Genomic DNA, 23,369 nt, shown 5'->3' on the forward strand with positions numbered 1-23,369 from the left:
ATGAAAACAGTTGTATTGTTACGTGATATTTTCCAAATTTTTAAAAAACCACAACATTGCAAAGGCAGATTGAAAAATCTGACCGTAAGAAATTTTGTTGTTGTTACTTGGCACTGACAGGCAAGTCTCATTGAGTCTCTCCACCTATCCTTTGAATAATTTTGCAGAGGTTTTGAAGTTACTGTTGGAAATGTAACAAATTTAAGCATTTTTTTTAAAAAAAATAATGCATCAGCAGATTCATAGTACAAGTATGCTGATCAGGACAGGCAGTGGTATCAAAATTAAATTAGACTATAATTACTTCCTCCCTGTTTTTCCCTTAAATCTGCAAAGACACAGAATAATTTTAAAAGACAACTTACTTTTGTGGTAAGAAGCATTAAACCCACCACCGGTAATACTTGCATCTGAAGTGAACTGGATGAACAAGGCATTCCCAGTGGATCTTATTGGTCCAGGAATTTCACGGCCACATACAAGGGACAGAACTGGTGAAAGACTGTTGTCTCCTATGAAAAGAAATGGAATAGGAGAGCAGCTAAAGTTGGGTTTCTATACCAATTTGTGAAAGGAGTCATGTTTTATTTGGAGAAGCAATATTATAGTTGGAAGTTCTCAGTTCACCACTGCCTTGACGGCCAAACTATGGCCCGCTTCACATGTAATGCTAAGCCAAACCATTGTTAAGTGTGACTGTATGAGTGTGTGGGTACTCACAATAAAAATCACAGTCACTTCATTCCTCACCTTGTCGTCCTGCTGCTGTACTACTCAAAACTAAGCCATGGTTTGGCTTGCGTTATGTCTGAACCCAGATTTGCTGTTTGTCTCACTCCAAACAAGCTATGAGCTATAAACCAACATTTGTTCTTGGATTACCATTGAAGGTTTCTCTGGGAAAGACAAACCACAAGCATGGGTTTGGACATAATGCTAAGCCAAACCATGGCTCAGCTGTAGGTGGTGTGGCTGCAGCAGAACCAGGGGCACAATCTTTATTATGAGCATCCACATACTTGCACATTCCTGCTTAGTCATGGTGTGGTTCCATGTTACATGCAAGCTGGCCTTACGTCAGGTAATTATTCCAAACTACACAGATCACCCAGTCATGTGGACGGGTGTTGAGAAGGGGCAACAAATTCTTTTTTTTTTTTTTACAATAATTTTTATTCAAATTTTCATAAAACATACAAAACAAAATCATAAAACATTCAAAGACAAAAAACAAAACAAAACAAAAATGATTAAACAAAAAAAATAAAATGTTGACTTCCCATTTGTCACATATCAAATCAGTTATAGGTCTACAATATATAACAATCCTGTCTCTTAAATCATATTATAAAATCACTTTCCTCCAGTAGTTATCTTAATTAATCATCAAATCTCATAAACATTACTTTATTCTTTCCACAAAAAGTCAAAGAGAGGTTTCAATTCTTTAAGAAATATATCTATCAATTTTTCTCCAAATAAACATGTCAATTAATCCATCTCGTTAATAATTATAATAATCTTATTGTCATAACCATAGTCCAAATAAACATTTCGATTAATCCATCTCATCAGAATCTGTTAGGTCCAATAATTTCAATAGCCATTATTCCATTATCCCTATTAGTTCCATCTTCCATCTTCAATAGTCCTGTTAAGTCCAGTAATTTCAGTGTCCAATCTTCCATTATCAGTATTCCATAATAATCTTGCTGTTGTAACCATAGTCATATAATAAGAGTCTGATGGGAATTTCCTCTATCCCAAATATTTTCTTGCCATCCATTCTGAATAAGTTGCTGAAATACTGTTGTAAAGTCATATCTGTGTTCTTCTTTTTTACAAAATGCACTGGCTCATCTCTTAAGAGTTTTTCCATTGTCACATGGTTGCAGTTAATTCCATAGATTTTCTCTATATCAAGCTCCATCACATCATTCCAGTCTAGAAGATTATCCAAGCCATTGATAACTTTATCTCTAATATCTTCATTAATTTCTTCAGAGATAACGTTAAATTCCAAACAGTAGATTTTATTTCTAAAATCCATAAACTCCAGATCTTTTTCCAATTCCACATTTGTTCCAATCTCCAGGGCTTGTATCTTCCCTTTATTTTTTCTTTTCTCATCTCTGATCTCATTCTCCTCTCTCACAGGATCCCCTGTTTCTTTAAGCTCCTGCGTCATTTTGCTCAGTTCAATTTTCAGCTCCTTACTACCCTGTCGCAGGGTTTGTTTCGTTATCTCAATCTCATCCATTATTTTCTGAAACATAGTTACTTCCAGATTCTCAGCCACTTTCTTGATTGCCATTTTTAAAACCACGAAAACAAAGCAAAACAAAAATAAAGAAGAACCACTTCTTATTTCAGCAACAATTGGGTTAATATTCCAGGCTTGATGACATCACAGTATAAACAGAGCAACCTGCCTTATCTCTCTATGTTCAAGAATGCAAAACAAATTTAGTTCCCAGCATCAAAACAGTTAGTGGCGTCGTGAAGAAGCAGATTCGTCAAAATAAAATAGACCAAAAAGAGAATAGTCCCAGACAATATAATATTCCTCGGAATAGAAATCAGGAACAGAAATCCCTCTTCTGTTTATTATCTTTAGAATGCACTTCCAGGACAGCTTTTTGCGACAGAAACAGAGATAAGCTGTTAATTTCGTGAATAACAAAAAAGAGTTATATCTCACCCAGAAGTTGTCCAAAGCCGATCAATCTGACAAATCTCCTTTTGCTGTAACAATTTAAACCAAGTAAAAAAAAATAATAGAAAGAAGGGTGCTTGCCTGTTAGTCCGTTCTCTCTTTAAAGAAAAGATAAACGTATCGCTTAAGCAGATAGAGCTTGTTAGAAAGTCCGTCCGGCATTGTTGGCTGGACCTTATCTCATAAATTAATGAAATCCAGTCCTCCCAACAAAAACAGGCTTTTGAGGTTGATCTCTACGTTTCTCCCTGCCTGGGAGAAATTTCATCAGTCAAAAAAAAAAATGTTCTGACTGATTTATATCTGAATAAGCTTCTTTTGAGGCGGGAGCCCGTCCCAAAAGCAGGCACAAGCGAAGTCACCCTTCCCGGAAGTCCCCGAGAAGGGGCAACAAATTCTAATTCTGAAACACTCCCATGCATTTGAACTCTGGGGATTAGTAGAGACGAAACATTATACTACATTAGATTTTCAAAATCAGAGTGATACAAGGGCCGATTCGGCCATTATAGTATGAATGGGATGGTGGCCATTGGAAATTCTTCTGGGTAGCATTTTAAAACTCGGTGATGCAGAGCCACAGCAATAGCCTCTCAGCAGCGGTGTCACTGCTGCTTACTGGAAGAAGGATAAGAGGGGAGGCAGCAATGAGGTTGTGGCTACTTGGTGCACCAGCAGAGCCAATTCAGTGCTCTTGGTTGTACACCCATATTTCCCCTGCCTTGCCACTGCCTTGCCCCCCCTACTAGTAAGCAGCAGCAACGCTGCTCCCAGGAGGCTATTGCTGCAGCTCTGCTCCATAGCCCCCTCTGACAGCAGAAATCTGTGAGAACCACTTACTAGATCGATGTGCCCCATTTTCCCAAGAGTATAGCACAGCAGAGCAGGGGAACCTAAGCAGGAGAAAGACATGCAGGGGAAGGAAGATGGCAAGCATGCGAGCATAAATTATTATTATTGTTGTTGTTGTTGTTATTGTTTGATTTATACCCCGCCCTTCATCCCAGCAGGAGCCCAGGGTGGCAAACAAAAGCACTAAAAACATTAAAACAAACTTTAAAACACATTAAAACAAAACATCTTCAAAAAGTTACTAAAAAAAGCTATCAGAACATCTTCTAAGATTAAAAACATTTTAAAAAAGAAAGTTTAAGAACATATTAAAAAGCAATTCCAACACAGATGCAGACTGGGATAGGTCTCAACTTAAAAGGCTTGTTGAAAGAGGGAAGTCTTCAATAGGCGCCGAAAAGATAACAGAGGTGGCGCCTGTTTAATATTTAAGGGGGGGGGAATTGCACAGGTTAGGTGCCACCACACTAAAGGTCCATTTCCTATGTTGTGTGGAATGGACCTCCTGATAAGATGGTATCTGCAGGAGGCTCTCACCTGCACAGCGCAGTGATCAACTGGGTATATAGGGGATAAGACAGTCTTTCAGGTATCCTAGTCCCAAGCTGTATAGGGCTTTGTACACCAAAACTAGAACCTTGAACTTGGCCCAGTAGCAAATGGGCAGCCAGCAAATGGGCAGCCAATTTGTCATTTTGATAGCAATCAACAGGGATTTCATAAACCAGGATTTCCATTTCCAGTCCACACCATGGGAAAGTTCAGATGTTTCTCACCATCTCGGAAGACAAGTTTATCATAGTTGCATGAGCGGTGAGACTCAATATCCAGGGCCAGGATGTTGAACTCCACTGTTGAGTCTGGTGCTCTGATAACCCATGTACAATCAGCAAAACTCCTGTAGTTTGAGGGCCACCCTGGTGAGAACAGGAATAAAGGTTCTTCACTGGTTCTTGAGGAACCTCCACAGGCACCTGTTACAACAGAGAAAATTGTGCGTAAAAATGAGTTAATGTTCATCTTGTTTAGTGTCTTTTCTGTTTGTTTCTCTTCTTTGTGTCTGTGTTTGTATATACCATATAAGGCTGGGGAACCTTTGGCCCTCCAGATTGCTCAACTACAACTCTTGTCATCTCTGACCATTGGTCATGTTGGCTGGAGCTGATGGGAATTGGTCCACAGGTGCCCCATGCATGCTATAGGCCCCATCTGCACTATACATTTCAAGTGGTATCATGCCACTTTAAACAGTCATGTACCCCTCCCCCCACAAAGAATCCTGGGAACTCTAGTTTGTTAAGGGTGTTGAGAGTTGTTACGAGACCCCCTGTTCTCCTCACAGAGCTACATTTCCCAGAGTTCCCTCGAAAGAGGGATTGATTGTTAAACTACTCGCCCTTACATGTGATTAGACAGGCGGATACTCTAGTCCAATGCTCTTCAACCTTGGGTCCCCAGATATTGTTGGACTACAATTCCCATCGTCCCCAGACAACATGGTCAATGGTCAGGAATGATGAGAGTTGTAGTCTATCAATATCTGGGGACCCAAGGTTGAAAACACTGCTCTAGTTGAGTGGTTCTAAAAAAGTTTTTTCCCCATGGACCACTTTGAATATTGCTGAGGGTCTTGGGGGACCACTTAATTATTTTTTGCCTGTTGTAGCAATTGTAATGGGCTGTGCTAGATGCTGTATGATTTTTAATTGTATTTTTATTACTTCTTTTATTTCTTATATATATTGTATTTTATGTATTCCATAGAATTCAAATAGAAATACTATCAAATGAAATATAAGAAATAAAATAAGCAATTAAAATAAAATTAAAAATCAATACAGACATTTAATGGAATGGATGTGCCATCTCCCATCTTCAAACACAAATTCATAGACATGGTGCAGACCACCTGAATGAAGATTGCAGACTACTGGTGACCTGCAGACCACAATTTGGGAACCTCTGCTCTGGTCAGAGCCTTTCCAGGGATGGCACCATGACTGTCAAATACTGCTCCCCATGGAGATCTACTGGGCCTTTTCTCTTTTAGCCTTCAGGTGGCTGCTGAAGACCTTTTGATTTCAGCTTATTTTTAGTACCTTTGAGTCTCCCAATTTCTGTCCACTGCATTTAGTTTGGCTGCTGACTTTTTAGACTGTTTGCTTTTATTGGTGTTCTACGGTTGCTTGTTTGTACACTTTATTGTATTCCATAAGTCATAATTCTTGTTAGCTGCTTTGTGTATCTTTTGATAAAAGAATGGCAATTTGCTTGCTTCCTTCTTTGTTTAGAATTTATATAACACTCCCTTATCCAAACCTTGATTTCAGGGCAATGTACATTACAACTTCTAAAATCAACAATACAGTATTGAAATAATTGAAATAATTGACCAGAAAAAAGTACAACATTGAGAGGAGTAAAACTATTCAAGCAGCAACTCCACTACCACCACCACCACCAATTTAGGGAGCTTTCCTAACTCTGAGCTGGAGCTGAATGGAGTGGCAGAGCCAGTGCCGCATTCAAAGTCCTGCTACTTGCACTGGCCAGGGTGGAAGGGGGTGGGGAGGATGCTAGTGGCAACATGCCAAACAATAGCCTACCGATGGAAAACTGTAAACAATCTTACTCTGGAACAATGGATTCAAAGGATTTGGTACACAGCTTTAATGGAAAAGCTTAATCAGAAACTAAAATCACACAACAAACAAGTTGACAAATTTAGTAATACTTGGTATTGCTCTATTCAGTATTATTTAGCATGTAAGCAACCTGGACCACCCAATGAATCCACCATTCACACATGATCAGTTATGATCTATGAAATAGAAAAAGAAATCTGATATAATACCTGAAACAGTTTAAGAAGGAGGGTTAATGGGTTCTGGTTATTGTTTGTCTTGCAAAAAAATGTAATGTACAAATACTTTGGAATCCAGAATATGCATTGTATGCCTGGACTTTTTGTGTGGTTTTGTTTTTTTTTGAAAATGTGCTTGATCCAGGGCAGTGCAGATCAGAGAGGCCCAGATTAGGCCCATCACCAGTAGCTGGACCAGCTTATGATTCAGGTTCCCTCCCTGCCCCCTCCCCTGAAATATCCTTGTTTTGAGAGTTTATATCTGTTGTTAGCCCTCCTGGGAGTGGGTGGACAGATGAGAATGAAGCAGAGGAGGAGGACTTAGAGTGGGACGTTCTAGCCTGTGAAGGGCCAAACAGGGAGTGAGACTCGGAAGGTGCCCCAGCTCTGGATTTGGACAGTTCAACCCCAGCAGCTCCAGATACCCCTGTGGAAAGTCAACCTAACCAGCCGGTTGTTTCCAAGTCTGAAGCTTCTCCCCTCCCTGCGCCCGCATCGCCAGCAGGCTGCTCCCCCCCTCACACGGGATGGTGACAGAGGATCCGCCTTTGCCTCACATCAGGAGGCGAATGTGGCGGGAGATTCAACAGACGCAGTTGAGGAGGAGTCTTCATCTGCGAGCGCGCTCCCAACAATGACAGTTGGCACATGCAAGCAGGGTGCCTGCCCAGCCTTACTTAAGCTGAGTGAGGGGGGGAATGAAGTTGTGCCTAATTAGTCCTAGATGCTGAGTTCTGAGTAAGCTGTAGGTAGATTCATGAAGTGCACTGAATTGAAACTGTCTCTTACTACAATAAAAAGAAACCACAGCTGTGTCTGAGTCTGAGTTCTTCAAGTTTGGGAGGACGATATCAGCTATTGCCGGGTGGGATAAGATCAGCAGTAGTTTCTGTCTACCCGTGCTTTCAATGGGTGCAATGGGAACCTCTGCATCCTAAGCCCCTCCAATGCAGCAGACTGGGGGTTAGGATCAGAGCTTGGAAAAGTTACTTTTTTGAACTACAACTCCCATCAGCCCAATCCAGTGGCTATGCTGGCTGGGGCTGATGGGAGCTGTAGTTCAAAAAAGTAACTTTTCCAAGCTCCGGTTAGGATTGTTCTGTCAAAATGCCTGGGCAAATAAAAAGTGTTTCACCTGCTGTCAAAAAGAATGCAGTGTCAGTGTTAGACATATATCCTTTGAGAGGGCATTCCAGAGTCAGGGCACCATCACAGAAGAGGACCTCTCTTTTGTACATGCACAATGTACTTCTTTTAAAAAATGGGATGCAGAGAAGGGCCTCCCCTAATGATCTTAGTATGCAGGCGGGTTGTTAGATAAATAAAGACAGGTGATAGGCCTCTGCTGCTGCCTTGCAACAGGCATTCAGTGTCATGCTGACTTTGAACAAAGAAGTTTAGCATAGCCATATATCCTCCATGAAATTGTCTAATCTCCTTTTAAAGGCATCTAAGACAGTGGCTATCATAAAATCCTGCTGCAAATATATCAAACTGGCATCTACATGGTGATCAATGCAATCCCTGTTATTGTTAAAATCATCTCCCACTGAAGAAAGGATTAGATTATTATACATTAGGTAGCTAATTTTCAACATAAACATTGCAAGTGGAAGAGGTGGTGGGGTTGTGATTATCCAGGATAGGAGCAGAGCTCTTTGGGCTGGGATATGGTGCAGAGTCAGGCCTGACCTCCTGCTGCTTTGTCCTGTACTATGCTGTTGCACACTCCTTGATTCTATGGAGTGAAGCCAAACTCCCCTGAAGTTGACATAGGTGCGCTAGAGTGGTATGATCTCAAACGTTGTACTTGGCTTTAAAGCATGAGTTCCAAAACATTGACTACCACGAAATTATAGCTTTCTACCATACAGACCAACAAACATATGCCAACAATCATACGCTTCCATTACTGGCATTTCTGTCTGTCGCTGTAACAAACGAGTTAGCTACATGGGCAGCAGACAAACCTATAGGAATGGCATGTCCAACAGCTGTAGGTTCTTCCACTGCATACCAGTCCAAAAGGAAACCCTTTCCATTTACGGAAAAATCAGAGGTGAACTTGAGAGTGACAGAGCTTCCAGAGGAGGTGAAAGAAGTTGGGGCTACACCGCAATATGCTCCAATGAGACGAGCGTGTGTGTTGGGCCCATCGTACACCTGCAATAGATTAATAACAGGGATTTCTTTTAAGTGCAGAGCCGACATTTCTCAGAAAACTTTTTTCTGAGTTAGCTACATGGGCAGTAGACAAACCTCTTATCCCTTAATTAAAAAGAAGGCCACTTTGCAGAATTTTCCCTCAAATATTCTTCACCACTGTTTATGGCAGTGAAGACTTCCTGTTTTGTCTGCTGCTGACACAAAGGTCTTCCTTGTGGGTTTCCCATCTGGTTGCCCACCGTGAGAACAGGGTGCTGGACTAGAGGGGCCTTTGGCCTAATCCAGCAGGCTCCTCTTATGTTCTTATCAAGGGAGGAATGAGGGGGTTCTTTCATTTCTTAGCTCATTTGAAGCTGAGATGTAACTGACAGATCTCTCCCTTTGTTTCAAGACTTATTTGCACCATAGTTTACCCCCCCTCCAAAAAAAAGAAAAAAAGAAAAAAGGGAGGTCACAACTTCAGGCCTACCTTCAGATTGTCATAATAGCAGCTATACAAATCTTCAATATCCATCTCTGTGATCTCACCATGGATCACTTGCGTTGCATTGACAGTTAAAGTCCACTGGTAGTTGGAGTGATGAGGGTAATTTCTAGGCCAAAGTGGAGATGCAATTTGACCTCTGTTCCCCACAATATTATTTCCAAACACTGAAAAATGAGAGATTTATTGTTTTAAAAGATCTACTAAATGATATTGTTGTGTAAGTAGAAGGGGGTGGGGAGAGAAAGGTTTTTCTTCAAGACCTCTTGCGGCCGGTCTGCCCTTCATCATTGCCGTGTACTAAAACATTTGCCTTAGGTTTCCTTTCCCCTTGCAAGACTGTGGGCTTGGTTATTTTACCTTACCAAGGGGCGGAGAGGGGAGAGGCATTGGCAAGGTGGGCACAGTGCAAACCAGCACTCTTGCTAGTGTGTATGCACCACACCAAGCTTGCCCTTGGCCTCCCCCCTCTCCTTCTGCATCCTAGTATGAAGCAGTAACTCAGCTAGAGGGAGGTCAAGTGAGCAACAGAACCCCACCACGCAGTCTGCTGCTGTATGGGCAACTTTGTTACAGCATGAAGGGGTATGTGATATTGACTTGTATCAGGGTGACCAGGTACAAAAGAGGACATGGCTCCTTCACATTTAATAGTTGTATGGCAAAGGGGATTTCAGCAGGTGTGCTCTTGTTTTCAAAGTTGAGTCAGTCTGCTAGCAGTGCACCACGTTTTTTATCTTTCCCCTTTCATGTTGCCAGTGTACATTTATCACTTCCACCACAGACACAAACAGGCCCCTCACTGAGAAAGTGTGCCTCCAGTGACAAATCACATGCTCTCATCTGATTAATAGCCCAGTGGAGATTTAATTTTATTTTTACAGTGCCTCCTTGCATTTATGGATTTTTAAAATTTATACACTTTCCGGAGGACTTTTATTTCTTTATCTTCATTATTTATATACCACTCAACAACATATATATATATATATATATATATATATACATACATATAATATTGCACTAAGTTACTGGAAACTTAAGGGAGCTACACAGTGCTGTTGACTAGCGTTCTCCAAAAGGGGCAGCACAACATTATCATTGCATATATTTTGATGTATATCTTTTCTTTCTTGTGTGCAAATGATCTGTAAAGTGGTATTTTCTTTTTGCATGTCTTATTTACTTACTGTTAGCAAATGTAGCCCGGAAGCCACGTCCACCTTCTGAGCCATCTGAGACAAATTTAACCCACAGGATGTGTCCAGTGATAGAGGTATAATTCACCGGCAAGGAGTTGCCACAATATTGTCCCACCAGCAGGCCACTGAAATTGCCTTCTCTAATTTCTAGATAATCCTTGGTACAGCCTTCACTTTCTTCCATCTGAAATTCTCTGTTTTCAACAACAGTATGGGCACATTAATTGGAATAATGGTGCTTGTGATATAAGATGAAATAAAGAATTGGATGTACAGGATCAAGCATTAATCATTTCATACTTTTCCTCTTGCAAGGGTCAATAAAATGCTAATAATATTAAAGAAGTTCAAAATATTCTATATAAAAAGGGATCAGGTCAATTTGCAGGTGAATACATATGGGCAAAGTTCAATCAGCCTCCTATCTAATTACAGTGTTGTAAAACAGGACTAGCCCACTACCTTATCTGCCTCTATGCACCACTCTTTCCATGTTTCCTTTTCACTATGTGCATTATAACGCATGGTTAAAGACATCCGTTTACCTCCCTACACATATGGAAGGGCTTCTTATCTGAGATGAGCCCATTTGCGTGATGCTCTGGCATTAGTAAGCCAGTTAACGCATGCAGTACGATAAAAACCCATTGTTCAGCTTTATTTCAATTTTAAGCAACTACATGATTTGGCTTTTGAGAAGTTCAGTGTTTATTTTGCTTTTTAACTGCATGTAGCCAAAAGGAAATGTTCCTTGCTATTTTAAAGGCTTTGATGTATTTTTTGTTTTAGTTTTTGTCAATGGGTGTGTATGTGTTCCCCTCAAAATGCACGACTTCAAAAACACATGTTATGGGCTCTGGCTACATGAAAGGTGCCAAGCATCATTTTTTTCTGTTAGTCATGCTTTTGTCCTCATTCAGAAGTCATTTTTCTTATCCATGGGTTTGTAGAGAATAAATAGTATTTCCCAGTAGGGATTATACAGCATTCTACACATGATTATAGACCCTCTTTCCCTTAGAAGTGCAGGACAAGTCTTTTGAGTAGTGATGGAAAGATCTGTCAATTTTGGTTCTCTTATTTTCTCATTTTCCCAATCTTAAATTCAGTTTTCAACATTTCTGGGCACTTGTGATTTTTTTTTTAAAAAAAACATCCTCATGAAAATTCTCCAGCATTTTAGTGAAAATTTCTCCTAATAAAAACATTTTTGTAGGCAGTTTTGACTAATGTACATATTTTTGCAAGCAATTTCTCATCATATAATGTATTTTTGCATGTTATTTTCACTCATATATTCATTTTATGCAGTTTCCCCAAATATATGATTTTTTTAAAACCTTGGTTGGCAAACTGCATAGCAAAATTTGAATAAGTGTGAAGTTTGAAGGATTGCTGTGTTTCAGTTCACATATTGTTGGGGAAAGTGCAAATTTGATAGATTTGGCTTGAAAGGCAAACTTAACATTCTCTCCCATCCCTAACTATGAGTAATGGAGGAGGGAATTAAAAACTGGAGTCCCCAAATCTCAAAAGTTCACCAGCCACAATTTGGCTGATGTATTTGTTCTTAAACAAATTGGCTCTGGCATTTATGCACATCAGGAACTAATCTGAATGCTAGATACTAAGCGAACTGTATTTGTTCTGTAAAAAAATAGTATTCTATATTTGTAAAGCCAGTCATGAAAAGGAAAACAAAACCAGAGTTTTCTAAGATTAATGTGTACAAACTATCTCTGCTCTCAGATTTCCTTCCAGCTCAAGTGGGTCCATATGTCTTCAGGGTACTATGAAATGAAATCAAACACCCATCTGGATGCACTTCAAACTAATTTAGAATTATCCCTTGGAACAGGCCAGAGGAACAATTTTGCAAGACTAATATTCAAAGGATGAATAGCTTTTATCAAGTAAATAGATACAAGACTGATAATAGATGCAGTATATACTACGTCTTAAAGACTATTCAGAGACCTCCCACTATTTCTTGATTTTCCTTACAGTCACGGAAACTTGGGAAAGAGCAGCTTACATTTTTAAAAAGACGCTATGTTGAGGGTGAACTACTGCCCTTATTGATGTGTTTGTCTATATGCAATTGTCTATGTATGTTGCTGTTTGATTTAATTACTCAGTGCATATATGTGGATATACTTGTCTTTTTGTCTGGATGGAGTGTGCACACAGGATTTTGCAGTTTCCTCAAGTAGGCAAGGACTTGGTTCACCTACTTCATTCTGTATTGGTCATTCATTCATTATAACTGCTTTATAATTCCTGCCTCAAAAGGTTTTATATCCTGTACTGTTTTGCTCCACTGTTTACCCTTTTGATACTGCATGCATTAGTACCCACATTACTAATTATTTTGATTATCTTAATCCTATTCTAATATTGCATTTTTAAATTGCTATAACCCATCCTTGGACTTTATGAGGAAGGCTGGATAAGAAATTTATAAAAACATACTTTAGTAATTTGGTCCCCCCCAAAAAACCTGTTCTATATTATCGTTAGTTTACAGTAAGAATGGGTGAGAAATTTGCTTCAATTTGCATTTCAAGCCAAATCTATCAAATTCACACTTTCCAAAACAATATGATAACTGAAACACAGCCATACTCTGAAATTTGCATTTATTTGAATTTTTCAATGCAGTTCGCCAACCAAACACTGTTTACAAAAATACATATATTACTGGAAAGTGTGCATAAAAATTAATATATGTGTGAAAATAACATACAAAAATGCATTTATTAGGAGAAATTCACACTAAAATATTGAGGAATTTTCACACGGATTTTTTTTTTAATTGCAAATTGCTACAGAAAGGTCAACTGAATTTAAGATTGGAAAAATAAGAAACTGAAAGAACCAAAATTGACAGATTTTTCCATCCCTAGTTTACAGTCTCTTGAAGTCAGAAGTATTGTAGAAAGCAGTGTTTTCTGAAGAGTGAAGCTCCTTAAACACGCCTTATTTTATACAGCAAATGTATAAGCAAGTAATGCCTCTAACCAAAAACATAAGCCCCATGGATTTTAAATGGTACTAAATTTCCACACAGGTTTGATTTGTAGAGTATGGGAGCAGTGTGGATGGTGTGCCCTCATGGTCTGGTTCTGTAAGAAGGAACCGTGTTGATCATGTGGTTCTCATACCGGCATCATGTAGCTGCTCCAGGGAGGGGCAACACTGCCATTTGAAGTAGCTAGGTAATTCATTCAGACTGACATGATTCCATTTTACAGGTATTACTGAACATTATAAAATAAGCCCAAGGAAGACAACACGCCCCCCTCCAGATATTGTTGAGTACAATCCCCATCAGCCCAAGCCAACCTGGGCAATGGTCAGGTATATGGGAGTTGTAGGCCAAAAATATCTGGAGAACATCACATGGGCTACCCCTGGACTAGCCTATAGGGAAACTTTTAGTTACACCACTCTCTGCATATACATGGGACCTACTACATAATATGAAAGACCCTTCCCATTCTTTCCAAATGAGACCCAATCCATTGTTTGTGTACATGGTGTTTCCTTTCCAGCTTTTTTTAAATGGAGAAACAGTGTGCAGAGGAGCACCATGCTGCATTGTTTTATGCGAAAGACTCTAGACGAAGGTAAAAGTGTTTGGGAATGGAATATCAGTTCAATGTGGTCAATCACAGCAACGTCCTATGCTATATTAGCCTGAGAATATAGCAATGCTTGCAAAACAGCCAATAAGAACATAGGAAGCTGCCTTATACTGAGTCAGACCACTGGCTCAGTATTGTCTACGCTGACTGGTTGCAGCACTCCAGGGCTTCAGACAGAGAAACTTCCCCAGCCCTAGCTGGAGATGCCAGGGATTAAACTTGGGACCTTCTGCATGCAAAGCAGATGCTCTACCACTGAGCCTTCCCCTTTAGAAAACGAAAATAATTGTTTTGCAAGAGATCATACAGAGGCGTAAGAACAGAGCTTGGAAAAGTTACTTTTTTGAACTACAGCTCCCATCAGCCCAATCTAGTGGTCATGCCACTAGATTGGCACTAGACATGCCACTAGACATGCCACTCACTGATGGGAGTTGTAGTTCAAAAAAGTAACTTTTCCAAGCTCTGGGAGGGTGTGTGTCAATCTCTCCTCGTTTACCGGAGGTGGCATTTACAGCATAGAATGCAATTGTCTGAAAGTCTACCATGATATGTGCTCGTTAATACACAGCAGAAGAAACTGACGACAAATCCTTTACGGTTGCTACTGTATTCTTTTTCCAAGTTGTGGGCACCGCTACACTTTTACATGCTGATAATTACATTTCCTACTAAACACAGCGTTTCCTTCCTGCAGCTCCATTAAAAGACTGCACAATAACCCTTTGGAAATTCGATTTACGTGAAAGACAGCTGGAGCTGGTTGCCAGGGGAACTCAGAATGTTCCAGACACATTCAATATTCGGTGGGTAAGGCTCAGGGAAGTTGGGGCTATTGAAGGCTCCTCTCTCCATATGGAAGGTACCTCCGCAGGCTGTAATGAAGAAGGGCAGGGGGAATGAGCCACAAGGAAGTATACACCAGGAGAAAAATACTGCAAGCAGATCAGATTAGTCTGATATCCAGGAAAACATGGGGATTCCCTTTTGTGCAGCTTCTTGGCAACAGCAAATATTTTCATCTCAGATTTCTAACTCAAAAGAGGAAATCCGGTTACAGGAAATTTCTCTAGTGGATCTATTTCTCTAGTTATGCACACTGTGGGCCTAACTCAGGGTATGTCCACATATGAGAGCTTTCCATAGATGTGCAGGGTAGAATACTTAAAAAAAATAATGGTGTCGTGCAGAAAGAGGGAGATCCAGACCAACAGACCCTGCTTGAGCCCACCCACATCTGTTGTACAAGCAAGAAAGGACTGGTGCAAGATTGTGGGCAGAGCTTTCCTGATATGTTGTCAGAAATATATGTGTCTGCTCTCCATGACATTATATTTGCTTTCCTCTAAATAAGCAAGGATCTCTGCACAGGAACACAAAATGTGAGATGTGTCCTATTGGGTGAGCGTAAGGATATTGTCAGCAAGTTGTTGTGCAAGCATCAAATGCGACAGCTCAGCCAAATGCTTGCTGAGCCCACTGCTCAAAGTGACTGCCTCATTCCTGAGAGTTTCTGGTGCTAAGGAATACAGGCACAAGCCTTAAAATGTTGACCTCATCAAGGGTTGTCTGTCACTTCTAGATGAATTCAAACACAGGCTTACCAGATGTTGATGCAGCAAAGGTGGCGTGGAACCCTTTGGCAACAATGGCGTTATTGGAGGCAAAATTAATAGACAAAGCATTGCCAAAAGAAGTGACAGGATGTGGAATGGTGGTGCCACAGTAACGCCCTGGAAAAACCAATATAACAGAAATGAAGTGTTCTATAGATACCCCCCTTTTTGGTACCGTTTTTTCAGTTAATCAGAGGCCTGCAATCAGCCCTTGCTTTTTATTTGTATAAAATGATTAATACACTGCTCTTCACCGGAGCTTCTAGGATGGCTACCAAACTCCAGATAAAATATACATGTACAGGTCCTAACTGCATTTGACATTTATGACATGGTGAGCAATCACACTGTGGGTTTTTCAAATTTAGTACCAGCTGCAGAAGTGGTGGGGTGATTGCATCATAGACCACAGGAAGGGGAGGGTTAAGTCTTTCCTCCCCAGCTGCAATATAGGTAAAAATCACACACACACACATGCACACACTACCCAATGCAGCAATTAGCATTTGGGGTAAAATCCCATTCGTGCCAGTTGGGTTTCCCCCAATTTTAATTGCTGTCAGGGCATGATTTTTACTAAGATCATGGTTGGAGAGTGAATGGTTTAACCTGATGTGCTGCTGATCACAAACCATCCATCCTGGCCCCACACCTAGTATTTAATTTCAGAATTCATGACTTGATTAACAGTGACATTAACATAATGTGCAGGCAGATTTTAAAACAGGGGTGTGGCATCTTTTTCTGCCTGAGGGCTGCATCCCCTTTGGGACAAACTTCTGTGGGCCACCTGCCAGTGGGTGGGTGGGGCGAGAAGAAAAGTGGGTGGAGCAATGAATGCAAATTTTACCTTGTGAAATAGGCTAGTTTCTACACATTCTCACACACCCCACTCAGTCCTCCATCCAGGCAAGCAAGAAGCATTGCCAGGCAAAAACACTAAAAGGGTACAAAGCAGGCCTGACGAGGCATGTGACCTGTGGAGAAGCTTGGAGGGCCACATTTGGGCCCAGGCCTGAGGTTCCCCACCTCTGTTCTGAAACATAATAGTAACATTTTTAAAAAGAAAAATACATTTAAAATTCTGGGAGAATTAAAAATGTCTTTGCCTCACTTTAATTGCCTGAGTGAGATTCTGCTCATCTGTTCTTGACTGACCTTGCAGTGCCTCTAATTTTTTCCAGGCACCCAAGTCTTGCCAGAGCAACAGTTCTTTACCAATATAACAGCATCCATGCCCTTCACTGAGCAGTTTCAGACATTATCTGGTTGATCACAGTGGGAAACAGGAAGTTAGAATAGATGGATCCAGCATGGGACCCTAAATTTATAAGGCCATGACTCAGCAAAGCAGCCCTGCAAATTTTCTGAATGTGAATTAAAAGATAAGTTGCAAAATTTCATTTTCTGTCCATGGTGAACACATTAGATGACATACTTGCAATGGACAGATAAAATAAAAAGTGACCACAATGAGCAATTGAGCAGCCATGTCAGCTGACCCTTTGTGTGAAGCTGTGGTCTGCTGTAGGAATCAACCTACGGTTTATGCATCTCATCACAGTGAAGATCAACTCCACAGACTTGGTGTTGCATTTATTTATGGACTCCCAAATACATTATTTCTGTAATAAATATCCTTCCCACCCTGAACAGGTTTGTCTGTGAACAAGTAAATTTGCTAAACAAAATGCAGAAAAATAAAAAACAGTGCAACAAAATAAGTAAAAGCTACCATACCTTGCAGAGGTGCATCATAATTATCCCCTTCCCGAATTTCTACATAATCTGTGCTGCAATTGTGCCTGCTGTCTTCAGTTGCAAAGTCCATAAATGACAGTGTAACATGATTGACTGTTGGGAGGAAAATAAGGGAAGATTTTGCATTTCATACAAGGACGACTGAGCAGAATTTTCATATTGAAGGTTGCTGATTTATTTATTTGATTTATTTTGTCTCACCAGGATGGAACAACTTAAGCATACTGAGATGGTTCAGAACATGCATTAACAAGGAGCCTTGGGCTCATGCATGACTTCTTCCCATTGCTTTTATGCACAGTGACGCCCCTCCTCCTTCATCCAAAACAGCAACCTATGGTTTTCACTTCATATGTTGCGAGTATGTGTGCTGTGTATGTGGTATGCATGTCTGCCACTGTGTGTTAGTACCAAGTGGCCGTGCCAACTTTGGCCATGCTCACTTTCACTTAGGCCATGCCCTCCACTGGCATGCAGCCCTTGGAGAGTTGCCTAGTAGTGAATGTGGCCCATGGAGCAAAAAAAAAAAAGTTAACCACCCATGTTCTGCTTTTTCATCTGAACCATCTTCACTGTAATGAATTAACATTCTAACACAGAGATGAAGAACCTATGGCCCTCCAGATGTTGTTGGACTGTAACACCATTGATCATGCTGACTGGGGTTGATGGGAACTGGAGTCCAACAACATGTGAAGCACCACAGGTTCCTCATCCCCACCCTAGCACCATACTCATCCTGATTCCTGAAACCCAGGACAACTGGGTTACACGCTTTTTAAAAGAATCTGCAGATCACACATTCCAACATGCAGCTGGGTTTGACTGAGTGGCATTTTGTTCTAACGTCTGTCCAAATCCTCCCCTCTCTCCTGTGTGATGCAAAGCCAGTCAATAAAAGCTAAGGATGATTACCCTCAAGGTGTCAAATAAATGGCAAATCACAGTGGGAACCAAGAGAAGGCTGTGGGGGCAAAGGAGGTTTGTTAACATGCTCAGTATTTAGGGCAGCCTTTCCCAACTAGTGGGCCACCAGATGTTGTTGGACCACAATTCCCATCTTTCCTGACCATTGGCAATGCTGGCTGAGGCTGATGGGAGTTGTGGTCCAACAACACCTGGTGACCCACTAGTTGGGAAAGGCTGATCTAGGGGAACAGCATCCTTCTGAACATTCCCATTTGCTAAATACTGCTACAAGCTAAAACTGCTTTGTGTCTTTGAACATTTAGCTGTGCTGCAGAACTCAATATAAAACAGCCAAGGCTTCCAGTCCTTTCAAGGGTCTTGGGTTTTTACATTCCCTCAGACTGGACTATCTACATACCCAGATGATCACTACTCTCTGGAGGTGAGGGCCTCCTGCAGGTACCGTCTTATCTGTACAACATAGGAAGCATGCCTTTAATGTTGTGGCACCTACCCTTTGGAATTCCTTCCCCTTAAATATTAGACAGGCACCATCTCTGTTATCTTTTCAGCCCCTGCTGAAGACCTTCCTCTTTCAACAAACCTTTTAAGTACTTATCCCAGTCTGCGTCTGTGCTGGAATTGCTTTTTAAGATTTTTTAAAGCTTTTTTAAATAAAATGTTTTAAAAGTTGTTTCGTTTTAATATGTGTTTAAAAATGTTTTGTTTTAATATATTTTAAAGTCTGTTTTTATGATGTTTTAGAACATTTTTAGTGTTTTTGTTTGCCACCCTGGGCTCCTATTGGGAGGAAGGCTGGGATATAAATTTAATAATTAAATAATAAATAAAATAAATAACTGTGGGAAACTGAATATCAGAAAATGTTGAATGTCCCCTGTCCACCAGTCTCTGTGTAATATGTATAAATGGAGCTGGTCTGCATAAACATTCCCAGTTTTATTTGCAAATGCATGCCACTTGCAAATAACTGCAGGCTCCTGTGTGCCAGCCCAAGAGTTCTGTTTGCTTTGTTGAAAGTGCAATCTGAGATTTATGAAGTCCAGTACAACCTTCAAGCCTTATAATCAGGACACTAAATCTGACAGAATGCCATAGCTGTACATTATCTCATTTTGTGCTAAATCCTAAAATTTTTCATGTTAAACCCCACTCCAGAGCAGATCAAGTGTCCCTTGGTTTTGCCCATCTACCAGGATGCAGGACTTCCTACAGAGAAGAAAAGGAGGAATTCTGCATTGTTATTACAGATGAGAGGAGGATGTTAGTCATTTTGCTAACTTTCCCACAAGAGAGGGATGTGTGTCTGTTAACTTACATGGTTCTTGAGCTCGAATAATCCAACTGCAGTTCTGATTGTTGGGGTAGCTGGCTGGGTACAGAGGAGAGGAAATTGTTGCACCAAATGAATCAGCTTCCAAGACACTTCCACACACTTTGAAATACAAGATACAAAGACATAATAGTTAAGGTGCTTATAAAACTGTGGCTGAAGCATCATGAAATTAGACCTTCCTGAGAAAATCTAGTATGAAAATATATAGTGAGGCTTCTTTCTGGAAACTTTCCAAATCACTCACCATTCCCTCTTTTTTTTTTTAGCTGACCATATATAGCTGCCTTTTACTGAGTCTGATTACTGATCCATCAGTGCTGGGCAGAAGGTAGATGAGAATCTAGTGGTTTAGATTTCTGGGCGAGTTGTGGTAGATCAGCAAATGTTCTGACTCTTAATAGTTTAACAAAAATATTCCCCCTCCAAATTAGGCTGCGTACCCAAGGAAAGTGTTGAAGGGAAAACAGGAGTGGAGTTTTGTGTGAGATGGCTAAGAGCCCAATTTAGGTTCTGAAAACAATTTACCTCTGCATGTTTTGTACCTGGCACCGATTGGTGGACCTTGGAGTTCCAACAAAAAAATCAAAGTAGATCCCACAAGCCTGAAGTTTGCCCACTACTGGTCTACAACCCTGAAAAATAGCAGCTATCCACCCATCAAAAGGTCTGAATTGTTTTTCCCAGCCCAGGCACCTGGCACTTTTAACTCCAGAATGAGGAACCTTTTTCAGCACATTCCCTTCTGGACAGCCTTCCAAGGGTCTCATGCCAATGGCAGGTGAGACCAAAGGCAAAAGGGGGCAGAACAACAGATGCAAATGTTACCTTTGCACAGTAGGCTAGTTTCTACATGCACTCACCACCCCAGCCAGGCAAAAACACTCAAGATGTGAAGGAGGTTCCATAAGGGGTGTGGCCTGAGGAGAACTCCAAGGACCAGATTTGGAGGGCTGTATTTGGTCCCCGAGCCTGAAGGTCCTCACCCCTGTTTTAATTAGAGATGCTAGAGGTTGAACCTGGGACCCTTTTGGAAAAAACAAAGAGCAAAAGCAAGTGTGCTGTAAGAAAAACAAGTACTAAGGGCAAGGTGTTTTTGTGGGGGAGGGCAGTCCCACAGCTTCTCAAGTTGATAGTAGATAGTACATGGAACACATGGAATGGGCCCGGGTGAGGCTCAGGATCATATGCACTGTCCCAGCTCCCAAACTCTGTATCTTTGGTAGACAGTTTGAACTAGTACTATACTGAAAATTTCTCCTGGATTTTTTCTGACCACTTCCCATCAATTTGTGAGAAAAGAAACTATATTTAAACATTATTAAAGGGGAGGGGAAATGCTGATGGAATTCCCAGGGCAGGGATGGATGATTTTGTTGTGTTTGCCTTACTTTCAAGGTGGCCAAGGGGTGTTTGTGAGTTGCAAATAACCTCTCCATGGCCTGTACGCTTAATAAAATAAAAAAATAAATAATAATATCCACATTCCCTAAAAACCCCATGTTGTCCTCTGCTGGGCTTTCCTGTAATTGTAGAAAGGTGGGGAGGCTGTCTAATGTGTACCTGACAGTTGCGGGCATTTTCTTTTAAGTGAATTCTTTTTATTTGAAAGTAATCACTGCAGATTTTTTTAAGGTAAAAAGAAGGACTTCCCTTAAAAACAAAATCAGTGACCACATCAGTCTCACGTGCTCAGCAGTCACCCTCCCTAGCTTCCTGTGTTTTGATCAAAGCTAAAGAGAAGACTTCATGAGCTAACCTCCCACTGGAATGATCAGATCAGGAAGCCGAGGCAGCTGAGGAGACTGCAGAGTGCTGGAGAAATGTTAATGGAAAGAAAAAAAAACACACACCTCTCATGGTCACCTTGTGACACACTAGGGATGGACAAATCTGTCAGTTTCGGATTCTCTCTATTTCTCATTTTTCTAATCTTAAGTTCAGTTCTCCATATTTTCACATCATTTTGTGAGGTTTTTTTTAAAAAAAAGTCTTCATGAAAATTCATCAGCATTTTAGCTTAATGTCTCCTACTATGCATGTTTGTATGCAATTTTGCCTAGTATACACATTTCAGCAAAGCCATTTTCCTTGTTATAATGCATTTTTGTATGTTGTTTTCACAGATGGATGCAGTTTTACACTTTGCCCCAGCAGATGCCTTTTTCAACACCTTACTTGGCCTGGAGAACTGCATTGCCAAATTCGGGTAAGTGTGAATTCCAAACGATAGCTGTGTTTCAGCTCTTGCAGCGTTTTGGAAAGTGTGAATTATGAAGGCTCACTTTTAACGGCAAACTGATATGAATTTCTTCCCCACACCTACCCTGCACCCATCAAAATTCTAAAGTGCTCTGTGAGAGAGTCAGAAAAATTGAAGGCTCTTTCGAAGGGGAAGAAAACTCTCAAGAAATTGGAGGGCAGGTCTCTGCATAGCACTAGTTTGGACAGAGCCTACACATGTACAAAAGTTGTACATGCATAGCACTCTCTTGCTGCTGCCAGGAGCTTCACTTTTACAGTGTTCCCAGCTGCATTTAGAGAGCTGTAGAAACTTAAGTCACATTTTCCCCTGTCTCTGTTGAAAAAGTGGAAGCTGAGAATAGGGGCAAGACACTGTTTTTCTTTCCCCACTTCCAGTGCATAACATGTGAAAAGGGCTCCTAACTAACAGCAACCTAGATAATCCCATGAGTTATTCACATGAGCTTTTTGAAATATAGCTGTATTCTGAGCTTTTTATTTTGTTTTCAGTGCAAGGCCCATCATGCTACATTACAACCAACTTTTGATACCTCTTGAAAGACTCAAAGGCCCTACTAGTTTCTGTCTTTCTGGGCAAAGAATGTTAAGATCTATTAAAAGACCTACAGTGTTTCCAGACAGGGGCTTAATACTGTAAGCGGGTGCCGGAGATACTATGAACAGGTTGTTGGCAATATTTTTTTTCTTTTAACTTACTGGATTTCTCCTGGAAAGGGTAAAAAATGGAGGGGAGAATACAGGTTATCATTTTTATGACAATGATGTCATGATGCTGCTGCAAAAAAGTTGAATCCATGATGAGAGCACCAATCCCACAATAAGCCCTCATCTGGGAGCCCCCCCGGATAGGACAAAAATTAAAACATATTCATGACAGCGAGAAACTTGCCTTCGGTGAACTGAGCCTTAAAGCCTCTGAGATGGACGGTGCGGTCGGAGCGAAACCGTACAAACATGGTGTTTTGGGTGGCTGTGATAGGAGAAGGTGTCCGCAACCCACAAACTTTCTGAAGGAGTGGCGCTTCATCATTTGGACCATCAAATACCTACATGGCAGAACAGTATATAGAATTAATATTAAGATCTTTAGACTGGTGCTGTTTATTTACCCATTATGGGGAAAATACCCATTATGAGAGTCTCATATGCATAGTCATCTTGAGTAAATTACTAAGTGGCAGCTTGTTAAAATGGGGGGGGGGAAATGGCAGGATTTGCAAAACCATGTGCCCATGGTGGGGGAGTAGCAGGGAATCTTATCCACCACTCAGCAACATCTTAAATCCTTTTATAGCTAGTTTTTCAAATCTATGATCCATGGCAGAGATGAGAAGACTGTGGCCCTCCAGATGTTGTTGGATTCCATCAGCCCCAGCCAGGGAATTATTGGAGCTGTGGTCCAACAACATCTTAATGGTCACAGGTTTCCATCAATGATCTATGGTCTAGCTCTCACCTTCATTTTTGATATGGGAAGGCAAGCTCACTAAGTAGAAATAACAGAGTCCTATGGCACATTAATGACTAACAATTT

The 23,369-nt window shown here is 40.8% G+C and overlaps 1 protein-coding gene across 1 annotated transcript in view; it reads right to left on the minus strand.

Moving 5' to 3' along the window:
• Positions 1–23,369, minus strand: part of CUBN (cubilin) — a 221,950-nt gene that overhangs the window by 64,600 nt on the left and 133,981 nt on the right. The window contains exons 32-41 of the mRNA XM_061585684.1: positions 22,725–22,881; positions 19,556–19,672; positions 17,287–17,400; positions 15,535–15,663; positions 14,673–14,805; positions 10,272–10,477; positions 9,067–9,248; positions 8,402–8,594; positions 4,345–4,542; positions 366–512 (exon numbers count right to left, since the gene is read on the minus strand). Coding sequence (XP_061441668.1) covers positions 366–512; positions 4,345–4,542; positions 8,402–8,594; positions 9,067–9,248; positions 10,272–10,477; positions 14,673–14,805; positions 15,535–15,663; positions 17,287–17,400; positions 19,556–19,672; positions 22,725–22,881 — 1,576 coding nt within the window. The remainder of the gene's footprint in view (positions 1–365; positions 513–4,344; positions 4,543–8,401; positions 8,595–9,066; positions 9,249–10,271; positions 10,478–14,672; positions 14,806–15,534; positions 15,664–17,286; positions 17,401–19,555; positions 19,673–22,724; positions 22,882–23,369) is intronic.

The sequence above is a fragment of the Rhineura floridana genome, chromosome 10 (genome assembly GCF_030035675.1).
Source record: "Rhineura floridana isolate rRhiFlo1 chromosome 10, rRhiFlo1.hap2, whole genome shotgun sequence".
Classification (NCBI taxonomy): Eukaryota; Metazoa; Chordata; class Lepidosauria; order Squamata; family Rhineuridae; genus Rhineura; species Rhineura floridana.